General features: G+C 42.2%; 1 protein-coding gene across 2 annotated transcripts in view; it reads right to left on the bottom strand.

Moving 5' to 3' along the window:
• Window positions 1-12,533: 12,533 nt before the first annotated feature.
• SHOC2 (SHOC2 leucine rich repeat scaffold protein) overlaps window positions 12,534-20,392 on the bottom strand; it is a 50,477-nt gene continuing 42,618 nt past the window's right edge. For both annotated transcript variants that reach the window (XM_082225036.1, XM_082225037.1), the window contains exons 6-9: window positions 20,141-20,263; window positions 19,150-19,287; window positions 18,250-18,367; window positions 12,534-17,318 (exon numbers count right to left, since the gene is read on the bottom strand). In XM_082225036.1, the coding sequence (XP_082081162.1) occupies window positions 17,110-17,318; window positions 18,250-18,367; window positions 19,150-19,287; window positions 20,141-20,263 (588 nt within the window). In that variant the 3' untranslated portion in view covers window positions 12,534-17,109. The remainder of the gene's footprint in view (window positions 17,319-18,249; window positions 18,368-19,149; window positions 19,288-20,140; window positions 20,264-20,392) is intronic.

Below are 20,392 nucleotides of genomic sequence, written 5' to 3'. Positions count from 1 at the left end.
ACGGCGGGGTGCGCTCCCGCTGCTAGGTCCCAGCGCCTGCCCACCTAGCAGTTCGAAAGCACCCCCGGGGGCAAGTAGATAAATAGGTACCGCTTACCAGCGGGAAGGTAAACGGCGTTCCGTGTGCGGCTCTGGCTCGCCAGAGCAGCGTTGTCACGCTGGCCACGTGACCCGGAAGTGTCTTCGGACAGCGCTGGCCCCCAGCCAATAGATGTGAGATGGGCGCACAAACCCCAGAGTCTGTCAAGACTGGCCCGTTCGGGCAGGGGTACCTTTACCTTTACCTTTACCTCAAATATTTTAGGGGGGGGCAAAGGGACCAAGGCCTCTGGGAGCTGGCTCCTATTGGGCTGTCACTGTCTTCTCTTCTGCTTCTTCACACCCTTAAGAAAATGTTTAGAAGACATATGACCTAAAGTCACATTTGGATTTATTCCATAAATGTGTGCAACTGGTTTTCAATCAGTTTGTTATGTCCTTACAGCTCCCACAGGCTGACATGATCACAGGCAGCTCACACTAAAGTCTGCCCAAGAGTCTCTGGCACATCCCTGTAAGAAAAGCAGCTCTTATTTTGATACGCTTTGTATTGACTATACATCCCGACTTCACTTGGGGGGAGGCATCCTTCACATGTGCATAATTGCTTCGTCTTGTGGGCACATGACTGGCAGTCTGTATGGGCAGGTGGAGACCACAACTGCCATGTACAAAGGAGCCCGTGAGAATGAGTTCAAGCTTTAGAAGAAGAGCCAGCTGGTCAAAGGTGTGGTGCCTGCTGAGAGAGCCACAAAGCAGAAAAAGGGAAAAGCACAGGAAGCTGGCCTTACTCAGAGCCAGACCATTTGTCCAGCTAGCTCTAGGTTGTCTGCACACTGACTGGCAACACATCTCCAGGGTTTCAGGCAGCAGCTTTCACCCCAGCCCTACCTGAATGTGCTGATCCCAAGGGTTAACCGTTTGGCGAGGTTTGGGTCCAGTCCAAGGTCAAGTGTGCGATATGGAGGCTGTCCATAGGCAGGGAGTCGGGTGAGGTAAGGAACTCTGGCAGAGCAGGACAGGGTGCAAGCAGGAACAGGCTACCAACAGTGTTGCTCCCGAAACCTGGGACTGGGGCTGGCTGGCTTTTATCTGCCCCGAGGTATAGGGCAGCCCCAATCCTCAGGTGACTCGCCTCTCCTGGCCTGGAGGAGAGCACTCCTCTTGCGGGAACTTAGTTCCCTCTGCCCTGAGCCTCTGCAGCTCAGGAGAAGCTGGAGGGTTACCGGACCCAGAGGCAACCCCAGCTTCCCCTAACGGGGCTGAGAGAGGAGCACCTGCAGGCAATGAGTCCTCCATCACCTCAGGAGCCAGAGCAGACTCAGCTGGTGCCTGCACCTGAGGATCCAGCACAGGTGAGGACCCTTCAGGCTCCAGCCCCAGCCCCGGCTCAGCTGGTTCTGGAGGCGGGGGATCCTGTGCAGGCTGGGATCCCTCAGGTTCAGCATCCGAGTCCGAATCCCAAACCATCACACTGAAAGCTTCAGGGATTGAACCTGAGGGGAGGTGGGGGGTTGCATGCAAAACGTCTGCTTAGCCACTGAGCTGCATAACTTAAGATGGCTAGGCAAGGCAGCAAGGCAAAGCTTTCCCAGTTCCAATCAATCCAAATGATTCCAAGCCAACTGTGCCGGGACACTTGAAGGCAAATCGTACCCTGGAACAGTTTGGCACAGGAGATGGAAGGGTGGAGGGCTGCCACCCTCTCTGGTGGAGCTGAAAAAGCTTGGCCACAAAGGGTGGGTGTGTTCTTACCAATTACATCTGCACTTGGATATTTATCACTTTAATTTCTTTGGAAAGCGGGTATTTTGGAAGAGAGCCTAGTTCTTTGATGACAACATGGCAAGCTGAAGACATGCTCACAGTTTTTAATGCACAGGGCTTAGAAACCCTTTTTTTTTAAAGGGGGGAATATTAAAAACAACAACACCCCTCTACATTCTCATGTGACAAGATCTTGCACAATGTCAAGGTTTCAGTCTTGCCTCGGTGTAGGTAGCCCATCTTGGCTGTTGAATTAGCTCCTCGTGTATTAGCATTACATCACCACAATATTGCTCATTTCCAGCTAGGGTGGAACAATCTGTGACCTGCCCTGTATAATTCCTTAGAACAGCAAATGCAATGCAGCAGTTCTCGCCCATCCCAGAGGCAGAACATAGAAAGTGTTTTTTACTCATGCAAAAGGGAATCGTCTTTTTGGCTTCACGGCACTTTCTCCCATAAAGAGCCTTGGAGGCTGACTCAGTGCTTTGGGCTTGGCTGCAGCATTAGTGAGTCCCTGCAGATGTTTATTGCATCACAAATCGATAGGAAGAAACCTTCTGAAGACAGAGAGGCAGCAGTGTTTTGAAACAGCAACTTCTTCCTAGCCTGGAAACCTCTGTCAATTTGGCTGAGGCACAACTTGACTCTGTCAAATGCACCTTTTTTAAAGGGCTCTGCAATGTAAACCCAAGGGTACTTCTGTAGGGTTGCTCAGCCACAAATGGTGGAGCCAGAAAGAATCACAAAACATTATTTGCCATTTCCACAGGACACCCCCATCTTCATCAATTTCCCACTGGCCAATGAAGGATCCTCATACCATTCAAAATGCTGTCCTCAAGGGTTGAGGAGAGTGTTTGGAACAGCAGAGGATATGGTGTGAACTGCAGGGCCTAAAGGGAGATTGGGGAGAATTAAGAGACATACCCTGCACAAATGAAAGTCATTCCCCCTTTTCTTCTAAGAGACCTCCAGACCAATAATACAAAGCTGGCATGCATGTGGGCATATAGACTTCTTCAAATATTGTTTTATGTGTGAGCACGCCTGCCCAAGACTATCTTCAAATTGGTTCTGAGAAGATCATCACCAATGGATGCCAGAATGACCTGTGTGAAACATGTTCAAAGTTCAGCACACACACACTATATTCTAATTGGGGTCTGGAATTGTTAGGGAATTGTCTTAAGATGTTCAGCAATAAAGATTGGCTTTTACTTAAGAACACTGATGTCCTAGATCTGGAAGGGTTTAATAATTCTTTAGGATGGCACGCCTATTTGTGGTATGACAAGGTAAAAACACATAAAATGTTCAAAAACCATATTGTCAGAAAAGCAATCTTTATAGTCTGGATAAAATATAAGGACCTGCTAGAAAGTAAGACCCCGAGGTGGCTTTCACCAGTGGAGGCCAAGGCGCGGAAAAGCTTCAATATGGAGGCCGGCTGGCCGACATATGGCGAAATAATAGAAAAAATTGGAGACAACTGGAGATTACAGAGCTTTGAAAAATTAAAAGACAAGGTGCAAGATTGGTTTCATTATGCCCAAATTCAAGAGGTATTTAAGACGGATAAAAAAAATACAGGTTTTCAGGTGGAAAAATCGAAACTAGAGACAGAATTGTTAGAACCTAGGACTAAGTTATTGTCTAGAATGTATAACTTGCTGCTTAAATGGAATACTCAGGATGAGACAGTTAAATCGGCCATGATAAAGTGGGCTCAAGATATTGGGTACAACATCATGTTTGAAGACTGGGAAAGGTTATGGATCACCGGTATGAAATTTACGGCATGTAATGCCCTGAAAGAAAACATTATGAAAATGATATACAGGTGGTACATGACCCCAGTCAAATTAGCAAAGATATACCATTTGTCTGACAATAGATGTTGGAAGTGTAAAGAGGCCGAAGGGACATTCTTTCACCTGTGGTGGACATGCCCTAGGGTGAAGGCCTTCTGGGAAATGATCTATAATGAGCTAAAAAAGGTGTTTAAGTACACCTTTCCTAAGAAACCAGAGGCCTTCCTCTTGGGCATTGTCGGCCAAAAGGTGTTAAAGAAGGATAGAACGTTTTTTATGTATTCAACTACAGCAGCAAGGATTCTTATAGCAAAATACTGGAAGACTCAAGATTTGCCCACACTGGAAGAATGGCAAACGCAGCTGATGGACTACATGGAATTGGCTGAGATGACTGCCAGGATCCGAGACTTGGGAGAAGAAGCAACGGAGGAGGAGTGGAAAAAATTTAAGGACTATTTGCAAAAGTTTTATAAATTATATGAATTATAAGATTTCGCACGATTTGGAAAAATCAGCTCCAGCAATGAGAGTGAAGGACAATGAAAATAAATAACGAATTAATGAAAGGAATAAATGTTTAAAAGGTGGAAAGATAAATATATTGGCTGACTAAAGTAATATGACAATAAGTAATTTAAACCAAAAAGTAAGATTTAAGGTAAAAGAAAGAAACGTATGAAACAAGGATATAATTTGTTGAAATTTTATTTGTTAAGAATGCAATGCACGGGAGACGTGGGGAAGTTCGATAATGGACTGAAACAAGCTTGGAAATAACCAATTTCTTTTCTTTTTCTTTCTTTTTTCTTCTTCTTTCTGTAAATGCATAAGTTTTCTGTATAACTTGTTGAATAATCTCTATCTGGAAAAAACAATAAAATATTATTATAAAAAAAAAAAAGATGTTCAGCAATTAGCCTTTGAGAAATGTGATCATTTCAGGGGACAAAACATGCCACTCCTCCTCTCTTGAGCCATGATGTGAATGTGATCTATACCCCCAACACATTACATAGTCAACCTACCAAAAAGTCTCTCCAGCATTCAGCACACAGACTTTGAATGGATCTCCTCATCCTTAAAAGGGACAGTAGCATAATTGTTGACCTGCAGCAGGCAAAGTGGAGCATATCTTTTTCTCCCAGGCCTGTAGAAGAGTTGCTTAGTCTGCCCTGGACTTTTCAGCTGCCCTGTTGCTATTGTCTCACTGTTGCATTGTCATTTTAATAATCTGTATTGAAATTTTTACTATTACTCAATTCGCTTTGAGGCTTTGCAAAAAAAGCAGTATATACATTTCTGGGTAAGAATCGAACATTATTTCCCTTCTTTGCCATTTCCATGAGCTCACATTAATGAGAGGACTGAAAATACAAAACAAGAAATGCTGAAACCCGTTTCTCTAACTGCATATAGGTGAACTTTCCCTGAACTCAGCTTTCAGCAAGTTCAACATGAGGGGTGAACAGGATTGCAGATGTATTGGAGTGGAAATTGACAGATGTTGTCCAAGTGTCATTGGAAACAAAGAAGACAGGGAGTAGCAGAAGCAAGTAAGAATGTTTAGGGTAAAGGGAATCCACCTTGTCTCTCACACAGGAGTTCAAAGGAAAAGTACATAAAAACAGAAATATCCAAATTACCTGCCAGTTCGGATGAGCCAGGTGAGTTTCAACTGGCAAACTTTGCTTCACTGGTCATGATCCATGCAACGAGGATTGGGCAACCCTTGCAAATTATGCGCTTAATTTCATCCTCAGCAAATGAGCTGGATATTGACTCTGCCCAGCAAGTTTTGTAAGCCACCTGGTTGGACAGGATAGCTTTGTGTTTTTTTCCATTATTCTCACACGCAGCAGAAGCTCCAGCTCTGCTTTGCTCAGAACCACTCATTTTCTCAGCTTCATGTGGCAATTGTTGTAAATGGAGCAGTGTTGGAAACACCAGCTGCACAGACTATAATCACCAAATCCTTCTTGAGTCAGTCAGGTTGCTGGCGCCTTTCCATGGTGGTCTTCTCATAGGTAGTGATAAGCACACACACAAAAAGAGAAAGCTGTGAACAAAAGAACTTGAAGCGGAAGAGGACAAGCACACAACTATTTGACCTTTCTCCACACATTGCAAGGAGGGGCAGAACTCGGGTGTTGCCACGCATGGCAGTCTCATGCATCTGCAGCCCTCATGGGAGGCAGATATTTTGATTTTTGAAAACAAAATCCTAAGAAGTTTTGCTTCTACAGTGGTACCTCAGGTTATGTACTTAATTCGTTCCAGAGGTCCGTTCTTAACCTGAAACTGTTCTTAACCTGAAGCACCACTTTAGCTAATGGGGCCTCCCGCTGCCGCCGCACCGCCAGAGCATGATTTCTGTTCTTATCCTGAAGCAAAGTTCTTAACCTGAAGCACTATTTCTGGGTTAGCGGAGTCTGTAACCTGAAGCGTATGTAACCTGAGGTACCACTGTATGGTACTCACTTGGACAGCAATTCCTAGAGTGCCCAGCAAGAGTACAAGTTGAGCAGGAGAAGTTTGTTACCTAAGGCAAAGGGCAAGATGGCACCTCCCATTCCAAATACAGAAGCCCAGCAGTCTGGCAACTTACTACTCAACACCAGCAATGCGGCAGCATCCTCCACAACTGAGACCAGCAAGTTGGCGTAGGCAGGATGTGTGGTGCACGCAGCTTTGTTCTTGAAGAGCGGTATGACCAGGGAAGCTCAGTACTGATGGATGGAGTTTTCTGCCACTGTCCCCCCTCATCCCTCCCAACATCTAATGCCTCAGGTGGTCGCCTCGCCCTGACTAATGGTAGGGCCAGCCCTGCAAGTGGGACTGTGAGGATGTGGTAGACTGCTGGAGAAAGCAGGAGTAGTCCTACTGTTGACCCTGCATTGCAGGGCTGAGATTACCCTCAGGATCCCTTCCATTGTGTGATTCCTTTTTCATTGTCTAGGTGGGTGGCAGGCACACAGGAAAAGCTGAAGTTTAAGTTTGCTTCTTGATAGGACGGGAGCTGGGGGGAAAGCACAGAAGGGGAGATCACTACACCACTTTAAAGTAGGTTGTTGCTGACTGTGGAACTGATATCACTGCAGACCATAGGAGCCATGTTGCACCTTAGCCTTTCCCAGAGAAGTGAGTTGCAAGAGAAAAGAGAAGAGGCAGAAGGGACTCCCACCCCCACCTGAAAAGGGAATAACCCAAGCAGCTCCAAAAGGATTCAAAGTCAGTATCTAGAATTGAGTATGTGCAAATATCTGCCTGTGTAGGCCTCCAAGCTACAGAAGCCAATGGGCTAGGGTTCTTGCAATGAACCTCTTGCAATGTGTTGAAATCAAGCTAGAAAGGCGGAAACACAGAACATCACAGAGACAGTAGCACATTGGGCTGGGTGGAGACCACGAGAAATCACCTAATCATCCTTCCTCAACCTGGTGTTACTGGACTCTCAACTCCCACCAGCCCCAGTGGTCAGGGATGATGGGAGTTGTTCAGAACATCTGGAGGGCAGCAGGTCGGGGAAGGCTGCTCTAAATAGACAGCTTTAGCCAGAGAGAACCACCTGAAAACTCACAACATCAGTTATATTGGAGATATACTGGAGATTTGTATTGGAGACTTCCACAAAGTTTCAGTTGAAAAAAATACGTATTACTTGTGGCTTACCTGATGGTAGAGGAATAGGCAACATTTAACAAATGTTCAAAAAAATCCAGGAGAGTTTAAAAAGGCTTCGAAGTATCAAGAGGTCAGCACCTACAAACTTCATTCAGGCTGCAATACTGACTTTACCCAGAAGCCCCATTTAACTCATTCTACATGTGTGCCCTTAGCCCTCCTGCTGACATTTCTTTCTATGTTGGCTCCCAGTACGTTTCCGAGCACAATTCAAAGTGTTGGTGCTGACCTTAAAAGCCCTAAACGGCCTCGGTCCAGTATACCTGAAGGAGCGTCTCCATCCTCATCGTTCAGCCAGGACACTGAGATCCAGTGCTGAGGGCCTTCTGGCAGTTCCCTCACTGCGAGAGGCCAAGTTACAGGGAACCAGGCATAGAGCCTTCTCGGTAGTGGCACCTGCCCCGTGGAACACCCTCCCACCAGATGTCGAAGAGAACAACAACTACCAGACTTTTAGAAGACATCTGAAGGCAGCCCTGTTTAGGGAAGCTTTTAATGTTTGATGTATTACAGTATTTTAATATTTTTTTGGAAGCCACCCAGAGTGGCTGGGGAAGCCCGGCCAGATGGGCGGGGTATAAATAAATGATGATGATGATGATGATGTCAAGATGTACTCAATGTTTTGTGGACGTCACCTTTTAAAAAGAAAAAAAGTCTATCTCAATGTGCATATTTTCCTTTCAAAGACTTTATCACTTACCCACAAATGCCCGTGAGGGCCAATCACATTTATTAAGCTAAAAAAAAGTCATTGCTAATGTTAGTTTAAGGCCTGTTAACAGCAGAAGGGTTGAGTTTGTGAAGCTTGGCAGCTTCTGTCTCTTTTACTGAAATCTATCAGATTGGATGGATCACAGAGATCTGTTAAAAGCCAGTCCGCATGAAAATAGTCATGAGCCGTGCAGTAGAATTAAATGGCACAGCCTGGAATAACCATCTGCTCACTTTACAGATTAAGGAGCCCTCGCACCATTACTTGAATGGAATTGCTTTCAAATGTCCTGTCAAAACAACTCGCATATTACAAAATGCCTCTGAGCAAACCACAACAATCATTAGCCAGATTCTTGGATTTATGAGGGCTCCATCTCATTCCCCTGGCACATGATGTCACGGCTATTCTTTTTCCTGTTTTTTAAATCTACGTTTCCTAGCTTGTTTGGTGGATTCGCCTCTACAAATTGCTAATGTGGTGTCTTACTTTCATCAACAAGTTCTCCTTCAGCATATTTTAAAATAATATATTGTAACAGTTTATAATCTTACAAGAGCTAAGAGCCGAACATTGTATCCCTGATATATATTCAGCAATCCTAAAATTGAAATGAAAAACAGTCAGAGGAGGCTGCACATTTGCATGGAGGAGTGGCAGGAAAATGTTGCTGAATGTTTTCCCCTCCAACCATTTTAATGACCCAAACCCAAAGCTGCTTTTTCAAAGCTGGAGAGGGCATTTTTGAATGCAGATATGACCAGAGAGGGATAAATAGCTCCTTAAGTTCCTCACTTTATGTGTGGCCCTCCAACAGATGATTTTATATACCGTATTTTTTGCTCTATAACACGCACCCGACCATAACACACACATAGTTTTTAGAGGAGGAAAATCCGTAGGCATGCCACCCATAGGCATTCCCTCCATAACACGCACAGACATTTCCCCTTACTTTTTAGGAGGAAAAAAGTGAGTGTTATGGTGCAAAAAATACGGTATATATATTGAAACATTGGGAGACTGTTACATACAATGGTGAATTAGGGCTTAAACAAGATCGGACCAGAGCTCTTTATTTTTAAAAAAAAAGAAGAGTTCTGAAAATTTTCTACCAATCATTACGTTAGGATTTTCAAATACTGTACTATCAAAGATGTTTGAAAATGGTTTTCTGTCTTAATATATTGAAACATGGAATAGGTCTGTTTTTGCTTTTTAATCACACATTCAGGAATGTGAATTGATGAGAGGGGAACATACCAGATAAATGCATGGCTGCTACGTTTAGTAAGGGTGGCAGCTACAGAATAAAACAGTTGCAAGGAACCTACATCTGCTCAATGTGGGCTTTTGGTGTTGCCTTATGAAAACAGAAAACATACCTCTTTCTTTGGTTGCCTGTGTTTTAATTTGAAGAGCTGTGCTTGACTACATTGTCTTACCTGATCACATAGTGGCAGAAACTGCTTTGTCAGTGGATCTCTGCTTTTGTGGGGTATCTGTCCGCTACTGCCACTTTTCAGTTCAGGTGCTATTTCACCCAGAAAAATACCCAAGAAACTTGCCTCCACATTGCAAGCAATTTAAGCTCTGGCTATAAATACATTCAGCGATTTACAGCTGAATCATTACCATATTGCAGTGGGTCCCCAAGCTCATGCGCACACCTATCAGGGATGCTCGCCGACCAGAAATATGGCGACTGATAATGAAATGATAGCAGCCCACATAGTGCTGGGCTGGTGGTGCAGAGATCACTTGTTAGGGAGAGTGGTTGAAGTACACTGTAGCCTTGAGGTTAGAATATGGCCTGAAAACATACATGACAAAACTCAGAAGGATATAGACATGAGATGGATGCAATGAGAACCCACTGGGTGGCATTCAAGGAAACTGCAATCGCAGGTGGCGCTGTGGGTTAAACCACTGAGCCTAGGGCTTGCCGATCAGAAGGTGGCGGTTCGAATCCCAGCAACAGGGTGATTGCAGTTCACCGTTGCTCAGTCCCAGCTCCTGCCCACCTAGCAGTTTGAAAGCATGTCAAAGTGCAAGTAAATAAATAGGCACCGCTCCGGCGGGAAGGTAAACGATGTTTCCGTGCGCTGCTCTGGTTCGCCATGCTGGCCACATGACCCGGAAGCTGTACGCCGGCTCCCTTGTCAATAAAGTGAGATGAGTGCCACAACCCCAGAGTCGGCCATGACTGGACCTAATGGTCAGGGGACCCTTTACCTTTACCTTCCACATGAAACACACATGATAAGATATTCACGTGTGCATTTATCACAGGTGCTGTGGGTAAAACCTCAGTGCCTAGGACTTGCCGATCGTATGGTCGGTGGTTCGAATCCCCGCGGTGGGGTGAGCTCCCGTCGTTCGGTCCCAGCTCCTGCCCACCTAGCAGTTTGAAAGCACCCCTAAGTGCTAGTAGATAAATAGGTACCGCTTTATAGCGGGAAGGTAAACGGCGTTTCCGTGTGCTGCGCTGGTGCCGGCTCGCCAGAGCAGCTTCGTCACGCTGGCCACGTGACCCGGAAGTGTCTTCGGACAGCGCTGGCTCCCGGCCTCTTAAACGAGATGAGCGCGTAACCCTAGAGTCGGACACAACTGGCCCGTACGGGCAGGGGTACCTTTACCTTTACCTATGCTGTAACTACATGGAATTGATATTCGGGGGTGGGGGCGGGGGGGGGGAATCACTGTAAAGTGGCCCTAACTGGGACTATCTTTAGAAATGTATGGTAGGAACATCTGTACCTTAAGTTCTACCTTCTCATCCAATAGCTATGCAAACAGACTTCAACAGAGAATTATGCAAAATAAAAAGTGCACCTATAAATCACCCAGATTTAATCATAATAGCCAGATTATCACACAGAAGAGGTGTTCAATTCACCTTAAGGTTTGCAAAACAGACATAACTGATCAGATGATCAGTTTGCCTGAGCAACAAGCAGCTGTAGGCACAAGAAAAGAAGCAGTCCTTGAAACATGCCGCTAAAAGTAATGATACTTAACAATGCCTTGGGCTTCTGGAAACAAGAACCTGATGTTGCTTTTTCTCAACTTTCTCCAGCTCCCCATATTAAATGAATGCAGAAGACAGATCAGAATAATGTAATTTGTAACTAATTTAATCATAAAAAATAAATCACTGCTGTGGGTGATTATTCATTGATAGTTTTAATCCGAATTATAATTCCATAATAGGATTATTTTCCATTTATATAACTCCTTTGCATGTAGCACTCATCTTTCCAGTCCTTGATAAGCTTTAATAAATCCTCACAGCAACCCTGCATTATCCTTATTATACACCAATGAAGAAACTGACAGAATAGATTTGCCAAAGGCCACCAAAGAGGTCAGACCAGCACAGGGAAACGGCAGCAAAGACAAGACAATGCTATTAATAGCAGGCACTGTCGGCTGGCTTTACACCTCAGCAAGTGTAAAAATCAGAAATAAGCTGGGCTCTCATCTTAAAAGTGGTCATAGGAAGAAGAAAAAACCATTTGGGCAATATTTAAAGCAGCACAGAAACTCTCGAAAGTGGCAAGGCATTTGGTTGTGTTTCTGATAGAGGAAACACAAAAGGAGAACTTAACTGCATATTCTGTTCCTGGCATGGATAATCATGTTGAAGCCCTTTGTTCTGCAACATTCTCACTTGACCTTCTGAACATTCCGGCAAGCATCTTGGCTTGCCATGTGGAACAATTCCCCCCTCTCCTACCACACGTAATGCTCTGGGGGTTCTCCTGGACCCCACCTGCCAGTCAACTACAAGAGCAATTGGGGGGGGGGGGCAATTCCACTGCACAAGCAGAGGGTCTTGCTCAGGGCTACTGTTGATGGGACTCATCAGTTGAATCCTTCCCCACATGCATTCAGAAGTCCTGCTGAATCCAGTTTGCTTGATTCCCAGTTATACAGGGTTAGGGTTGGACTTTTGTGATTATTTGAATTGTTTTATAGTTATAGGTATTTCAGGAAGCAAAGCATGAGCTAGTAGTATATGGACTGGATCCAAACTACCAGAAATGATGTAATGTGTATGAGAAGTGGAGAAACTACTACAAGAAAAATGATTGACCTCAGGTGATTTCCCATCTTTTCAATATAGGATACATAAAATGCACCAAAATTCCTTGTCAACTATTGTTTTTTTGATTACCAAATGTAGTGAATACCAAATACTTTCAAGGCTTACTGATCAAAAAGGAAGTAAAGGGGTTTTTTAACCAAGATTTCTTTTATAAAGGTCTGCATTTTTACACAACTGCATTTGCTTGCTTTTAGACCAGTTACTATCATGCAAATTTGGTAATAAATATCAATATACAATAAACCTTATTTTATACTGGAGGGATGGGTGGGACGAACTCTTTGAAAAAGGACAGAGAGAATGGCAATCCAAAATGTCAATCATCTGCGATACTGCACAGATTTACAGACAAAGTTAAATTAAACTTTACCACTAGAAAATGCCCAAAAGACTCAGTGGCAGCTCATTTACAAATATACTATTTATAATGATACATTGATACAGAATGACTTATAAAAAAGCAAGGCAATCTTTTATAGACATAACAATCAACATTACAATAATTCAGAAAGTACAATTTTTGTAGACCGTTTTACACGCTTTCATTTTCAATCACAAATTAGTGTGGTCTTGTATTTAACAGGCAGAATCCTGCACTGTCCTGCTTAAGACCTAAACATTGAAATAATAAACAGAATCTTCAGATCTTTGTAGAATAAAAAAGCCATCAGATTTTTTTGCAGATATTATCATTAGTAATTGCCCTACATGTGCCTTTTAAAGTTGGTGTGTTGTGCAAATTACTGCCAAGTGTATACCTAATTAAAAGCAAGTTCTGACATGCTGATTAAATATACAATGGAAGTGCAATATTGACTATACAAATGCTCTGCTGCATTCAGGTTCTAGAATAATCAGGAAGGCATTATTCCTTTGATATGTGAAGAATACAAAACCATCCCAATGCCCCCGTTCCAAAAATTGTCCAGGTCAAAGATGCTACTTTAAATTTTGCCTGCCATTTTGACAATAAGTAGCTACAGTTTTCTCTTCTTAGTACTACTATACAAAAACATTTCAATGAGCTAGAATCCCTCCTAAGCTTAAATATTTGCCAAGATAAATTGTGTAAATAAAGTCCGAAACATCAAAAAGCAAACACTGCAAAATTTTAGCAGGAAACACATTAGAAAGCCCCCACCAGGGAAGTTGGGTAAAGATCTTTAAAGCCAAATTATGCAGCCAAATTAATTTACTGCCATTAATGTAACATGAATATTATACTAAGATATATACACTGGTTTCCCAAAGAGTCAATGCCAATTATTATTCATCCTTTGCAATTCAGTGTTGCAACTCAATCCTAAGAAGTGGAGGTTAGATTTTTGTAACTTCCCTAACTGTGGCAGAGCTGTACAAAGTGTACTTTGCAGCCCATCTAAGGGGTTCCTTCAGCAGTGCAGAGGTTGGTTTGTGCTCATTGTGCTAAAGCAGCTTTAGCACATGAGAACTGCCTTGTGTGCTAAAGCAGCACATGAGGCAGTTCCCGTCCTACTTGCCATTAAAATTCTGTTCTAACACAGTGGCACAGGGTTACTCCAACGAAGCCCAGCAAGGGCTACACTGACATCCATATGCATCACATAAAAGTCATACAGGTTTTATCCCTTTGCTATACAGCTGCCAGAGAACAACACAAGAGCAGCAGCACTGATGGTGGCACCCGCATTGGAGCCAAGGTGATGACCTTGATGGACATGGCATCTGTTCTTGCACTGGGAAACCCATGTACGTGATTCTATGGCGAACAGTCTAGTAAGAATGCTCCAAATATATCTGCTGTTGTTTCCATGATGAACTTGGGAGGATATGCACTGACACCCATCAAAACTGCTTGAGAGACCTGAGAGGATTGTCACTAATTCTGAAGCTTCGCGTAAAAAGGTAGAACTGACTTAGTAGAGCTACTAAATGTGTAGTGTTACAAGAGCAAGGGGCACACTTACTAGACATCCCAAAAAGGACTGTCTGGATATATTTATCTTCTACCTTAATAATGTTTCAGTATCACAAATCCTAGAATTTCCCCCAAATTTCTGATTGGCACAGATTCAGTTCTTAAATTCCAGTTAATACATCCTTGCTAGATTTAGGTAGACATTTCCTAATTGGTTAGAATCCATCATTTTGCCAAGGAAAGTAAATATATTCTGGGACACAATAACTTTCTATCATAAGAAATCAAATTCTAAAATTCAGAAGACAATCAGCTGCATTATGAAAATATTTTCTGATTTCTTTTTAGCCCAGAATTTATTGCTACCTCCATCTAAATTTATTCCTTTTGCATCCTGTGCTGATTTCGGAACATAAACTTGGATTTGGGAGTCCTGTAGATTCTGTGCTTAACAGACTATACTTTGACTCCTCTTTACATGTGATGCTGAAGTATAATTGATTCACCTTTTTTAAAAAAAAGTTCATTTTTTAAATGTTTTAATGAATGAATAAAACCAGTTTCCAACATGCAAGTGATCTTTCAGAGAGAGAGAGAAACAGTCAGTCACATAATCCTTGGCAAGATGAACAATTGTATTAATATATTTACAGAAAAAACTACCAGTTCCATAAATGCAGTTCAACTTCATCTACCCACAACTCCACAAAGTGGCAGAAGAACCCAACCTACTAGAAGCATCCTATCCTACATCAATTCTGAAAAATCTTCCAAAGATACTATTCTCATTTTGCCTGGAATAATTTTCAATACATGGCTAAACTCTGGCTTTAAAAGTAACAGGTACAGACAATTGATTATAGAAAAGATTATCTCCCCCTAAAAGTGCATATGGGCAGCATATAAAGACAGAGACTGAGTTCTGGGACAAGTTTACAGCTTCAGCATAAAGTGGACTTTCACCTTTTAAACCACCACTTTGTATTTTAACACCTTAATGCTCAGATGGATAGGCTTTCACACAGCTGAAACTATACAATTTTATAAATCTAAACTGAAATAGCATTAGATTATTATTTTTCAGAAGACTGTAGTAGATATTCCTTTGTATATCCAGTGACATCTAGACTAGTTTTTGCTACCAGCTTAAGCCCATTAAAGGTTTTATGTATCTTACCTGCCTTTCTTTCAAAAAAATTCTCCCTCGCTAGTGAGAAAACCAATCAATAAAAGCTATAATTCATATCAAAGAAAACAGAGCAAGGCAGTAAGTTATGATGGGCTCAAGCCAAAGGAACTCAGGCACATCCAAATCCCACTACAGCCTCTGACACTTGCAGAGCACTCTTAAGCATCTTTACTCAGAAGTAATTCTTAATTATACTGCCAGGAGTGTGCATCTTACTTATTTACACGGGGCAGGCATATGTGATAATCTCTGGTTTGTACTGATTAAATGGCTCTTAGTGCCAGAAATAAAAGTTCCAAAACCTTCAATAGATGAACAAAATTCCTCTGGCTTCTGTGGTGCGTACAATTGGTTCAAAAGACACAGCACTCTCTAAATTCCACAATCTCAGAAGCAAACCCAATGTAGTGAACTGACATTGAAAACAACTGCCCAGAATGCAAGATGAGTGCACACAAAAAACTAGAAATGGCACTGCAAGTGTTAGTAGCAAGTGTCTGTTTCACTGCAGCGTTATTAGCCCTTCATACAGCCACGAAAATGACAGTAAAACTGCATGTGAACCACTTTACTGTTCTTTTTTACAGAGCAAGTTTTAAGTACGAATGAAAAGGTGTCCTTTTAAAACAGACCGGTCTTTAATACTGAGACTGATAGGATGAAGCTGAGAGAATAAACCATGGTACTGAACTGATTACTTTGAAGCAAGCGTCCCACTTCTGCAGGGAAAAGTGCATTTAGTTCAGCAGCAAAACAGCACAGCATGAAAATATTGTGCTAGGATGCAGATGCTCCGTAACAATGGAAAGATATACAAGGCAAGGCAAGATATAAAGCCAGAGTAACACTGTCAACCAACCATAAATCTTACATATACTGCAGTGCTTTAAAAGACACATTCATTAATTGTACAAAGACCGGGGGAGCTCTTACACTTGCCTGGTGTAATATATATTCATTCCTCGTCAATGCACTACTAGACCTTAACAGAATGTTGCGGGTTTTCAAATATATCTGTCAATTTATGTATCAGAATATGGTGCTTGCGCCAGATGAGGCCAACCGTAAAATAAGTGGATCAAATAAGATATGCTTACAAACGATAAACTGAAAAAGGCCTAAATTCAAGCTTTTGTTGAACTGCATCTTTTCCTACTTACGCTTTTGTTTTAATATAAAATCAGACAATAAGAAGCCCACGGCAGAAGCATATAAATTTTAGATATGAGTATAACAGAGCAAATCCAACAACAATAATAAAAAATAAAAATAATCCAGTGATTTACTCTGACTGTAAACAAATACAACACCATTTGTTTCAAATCTTAAAATAAGTTAAAGAATCTCCCCAACTATAGGACAAATCACCTAAAAGGATTTTTGACACAGAGAATGTGCACAGAGGGGAATGATAATAAAAAAAAGTTTGTGTAATCAAGTTGCTTGTTTTTCCCATAGGAAGAGGGCTCCATCTAAAAATGTTTTGTCCCTTAAACTGTTCAGCAATTAGTTGGCCATTGTTTTCAGTGAACTGGTATCTCCAATTACCCAGACATCCATCAAATTCGGCAAAGAAAACTTAGACAAGCACTTTACAAAGGGAAAAAAATCTAAATGGCTATGCTTCCTCTATTAGCAGAAACACATAAACATGGTCTTGAATTTGCCTGTTTTATATTATTTATGCTTTATATATAATATAATATACAGCCTATATATTATATTATATATTCACATATACGCAATACCAATAATGCTCTTTGCATTTTGTACAGTGTATGGAACAATCCAACTTTTATCAAACCCTGGCACCGTGTGGCCTAGATAATATTATGTACACAATGATACCCTCAATGCAATTTATATTTTGTACATCATTAGGGCAGATATCCATCAGACCATGGAACGATATGGTCCCTGCATTTTGAGAAACTGGATGATAAAGGAAGGTCCACCTGCAACAATTTGAGCTGGAAGGGTATTGAGTGGGCAGTTCTCAATGCTCATTATAGACAATTTACTGCAGAGGGCCAGTTCAAAAGGAAGGCTGTTCAGATGAGGGTTGTCATTTAGATACAGTTCTTCCAGATTCTCCAGTGTACCTACAAAAGCAAGAATTGCCAATAATTAGCACTTAAAAACACCCTTGGCTGAAACTAATTTAGACCCATCTGGTGTCCTTGCACTTAAGGAAGGGCTTTCCGGCTAAAGGAGAGGACGGGAGCCTGCTGTTGTTAATTCCCTCTCCCCATGGCAGTACTCCATATCACCTTCTATGAAGTTCTGAAGGATTAGACAACTGATTGGAGCAGATTTCTGGAGGGAGGGTGCTGGAGAGAGGATCACTCAATGAAAACTCCCTCCCTTCCTCTTTCATTCGGAGACACATCTGCTAGATCAAAAGCCTTCCCATGAGCGTGAGGGTGCCAACAAAACTCCACACACCACCCAGAAAGAAGCTCTCATTAAGATATTCTCAACACATAAATAGTTTGTTCTTCTGTCAGTTATCACAGTACGGCAACCCGTTTTTCCACAGGATCCAAACAGATGCCTTAAATTGAAGATGCATTTCTCATCTACTGCCATTTTCTATTGTTTGCATGCCAAACGAAAAGCAGTATGAAACTGAGAGATTGCGACTTCCCCTCATCAACTGAAGCCCATTGTAGATAATAAAATTGTCTTATTTCTTCCTTTACTGTCTTCCCAGCTACAAAATCTTGAACTCCTAACTCCTACCTTCAAGAGACTTCATTATGCTAAAGGTCTTCTGATGAGAGATATGCTAGAAGAGACTCCCCAAGCTGGCAAAGTATCTACCTAGTGCTTTCCAAATGTTACAAGAAATATAGTTCTGCCCACATTTTAAGAGAGTGCGTAGCATCCCTGGGACAATCCTGTGAGCAGGACACAACTGGAATGTAGCAAATACTGCAGATAATCAACACCTGTAGACTACATCTCCAGCATTTTACTGGTAGCTAAAACAAAACCACATCATTCTATGTATGGGTAAAACAAATATCATACCAATTTCCTCAGGAAGTTGTGTAAGAAAATTCTCTCCCAGTCCAAGATGTGTCAGATTGATGAGGTGGCCAATTCCTCTAGGAAGGGTGCTCAACTGATTATTTGTTAAGATCAACCTCTGGGAAGAAATATGCATATGTAAGCATCAAATTAATGTCATCTTCAATCACCCAGAACAAAGATGGGTAACACTATCCAATCATTAGAATCACAGCCTTCCCCTCCCCGGCAACCATAGGGATGTAAGAAAAGCCTGCTGGATCAGGCCAATGGCCCACCTTGTCCCACCATCCTGTCCTCACAGTGGCCAACCAAATGCCTGTAAGAAACTTGCATACAGGACCCAAGCAGAAGGACACTCTCCCCACCAGTTCCCACTGTGGTTTCCAGCAACTGGTATTCAGAAGCATTACTGTCTCCAACCATGGAGACAGAGCATAGCCATAGTAGCTAGTAGCCATTGATAGCCTTATCCCCATCCACGTTTGTGGTCATCACTGCCTCCTGTGGGAATGAGTTCCATAGTTTAACTATGTGTTGTGTGGAGAAGTAGAAGCCTAGCATGGAATTTGTCTTGTTCACAATGGCTGCACACCAGGCCAACGTCTTGATCGAGCTATCTACTAGGACCTCAAGGTCTCATAACACATCAGTTACCCCATGCAACATGTCATGACCCAGAATTTAGGTTTTAGCACTCTGCAATGTTATCTACCATACATAGAAACCGGGAGATGTCCACACAATGACTTCTACAGTTACTTCCAGATTATCCACCCTCCTTACATGGCAATGCCACATACTGGTGAAACGTGTGTACAAAGAGACAGTCCCTAATACCAAATCAGGCAAAAAGACCCATTGATAGAGGTTCTGTTTTTATGTGGTACAGATAGGTACCTGAAGTTCCCGAAGGTACGCTATTTCATTGGGCAAGGATTCCAGCTTGTTTTCCTCTAGATCCAATTCTCTTAACTTTCGCAGGTTCCCAATGCCATGGGGAAGGTTTCTTAGAAGGTTGTTCGACAAGACAAGAACCTGAAGAAAGACGTATGTTGAACTTTTAATAAACCAGCAAGTTATTGGCGAAGTAAACATTCAGTAAACTAAGGGTTTTTCAATTAAAAAGCTGGAGGTGGCTTAATTTCACCTACAAATGCCATATTTCAGGGATGAGGAAGTGTCCCTTGGCCTATGCCAAACTCCTCACTAGTTCTGCTTAGCATGCTCCCTGGGTGCTTCTGCCTGGTGGGAATGTGTCCTTCAACTGTGATAACGCCTCTAAGCTGGATAGAAAGGAGTGTGTAGAAATATCAGAGTTTTGCAGATTGGATCAAACGTCGCCTACTGTAGAATAAACTTTTGTCTCTGGTCCACTCATTGCTAGCATGTGGCTCTGAGAAGGTTGCATACAAGGGAACATGGCCACTCAAGCAGAAAAAGGTCCCCTACCTCTGCCACACTGACTCCAGCAAATGAGAATCATGAAACAGCTCTCTCTCAGACAGCTATACTTTCACATTTTTTCCAGCCAATGTTTATTTTAATTAGGACAGTTTAGCAGGTTTTGCAAAACAAAACAAAAAACCCCAACCCAACAACACACATATAAAGTAGTTTAATCTTCAGTTCTAAAATTAGTTAGAGCAAAGACTGAATAATTTTAGCAACCATTTAGGAAAAAGAAACAGTACTGAGAGTAAAAGCAACCTTTCCCAGGAAATGTTTACAAAATTTCTGTGTAGCTTTTTGTGAGTTCTGCACAAACCTCTTTTCTATTCCACTATTATTGTTATTGTTGTTGTTGTTGTTGTTGTTAATTAGATTTCTATACCACCCTTCATCACAAGAGCTCAGGGCAGTTCACAAGATCTCAGTGTATTCCACTCACCTCTAGGGAAACAAGTCCAGACACATCCTCAGGAATCTTGTTGAGTTGATTTGTAGCTAAGTTCAGTTCTACCATGCTGGTCCATGTCCCAAAGTCCAAGGGAAGCGACGTCAGCTGATTGTCCTGTAATTTCATATGAAGAAGGTTTAGGAATGTGGTTGAAAAAGTAAAAGACAACTACTTGAAAAGGACATTAATTGGGTACACGAGGAATAAAATCACTTTGATTCTGACTTTAATAAAAAAATACCA

This window comes from Podarcis vaucheri (genome assembly GCF_965113315.1).
Source record: "Podarcis vaucheri genome assembly, chromosome: 5".
Taxonomy (NCBI): domain Eukaryota; kingdom Metazoa; phylum Chordata; class Lepidosauria; order Squamata; family Lacertidae; genus Podarcis; species Podarcis vaucheri.
This window is presented reverse-complemented; position numbering and strand designations above follow the sequence as displayed.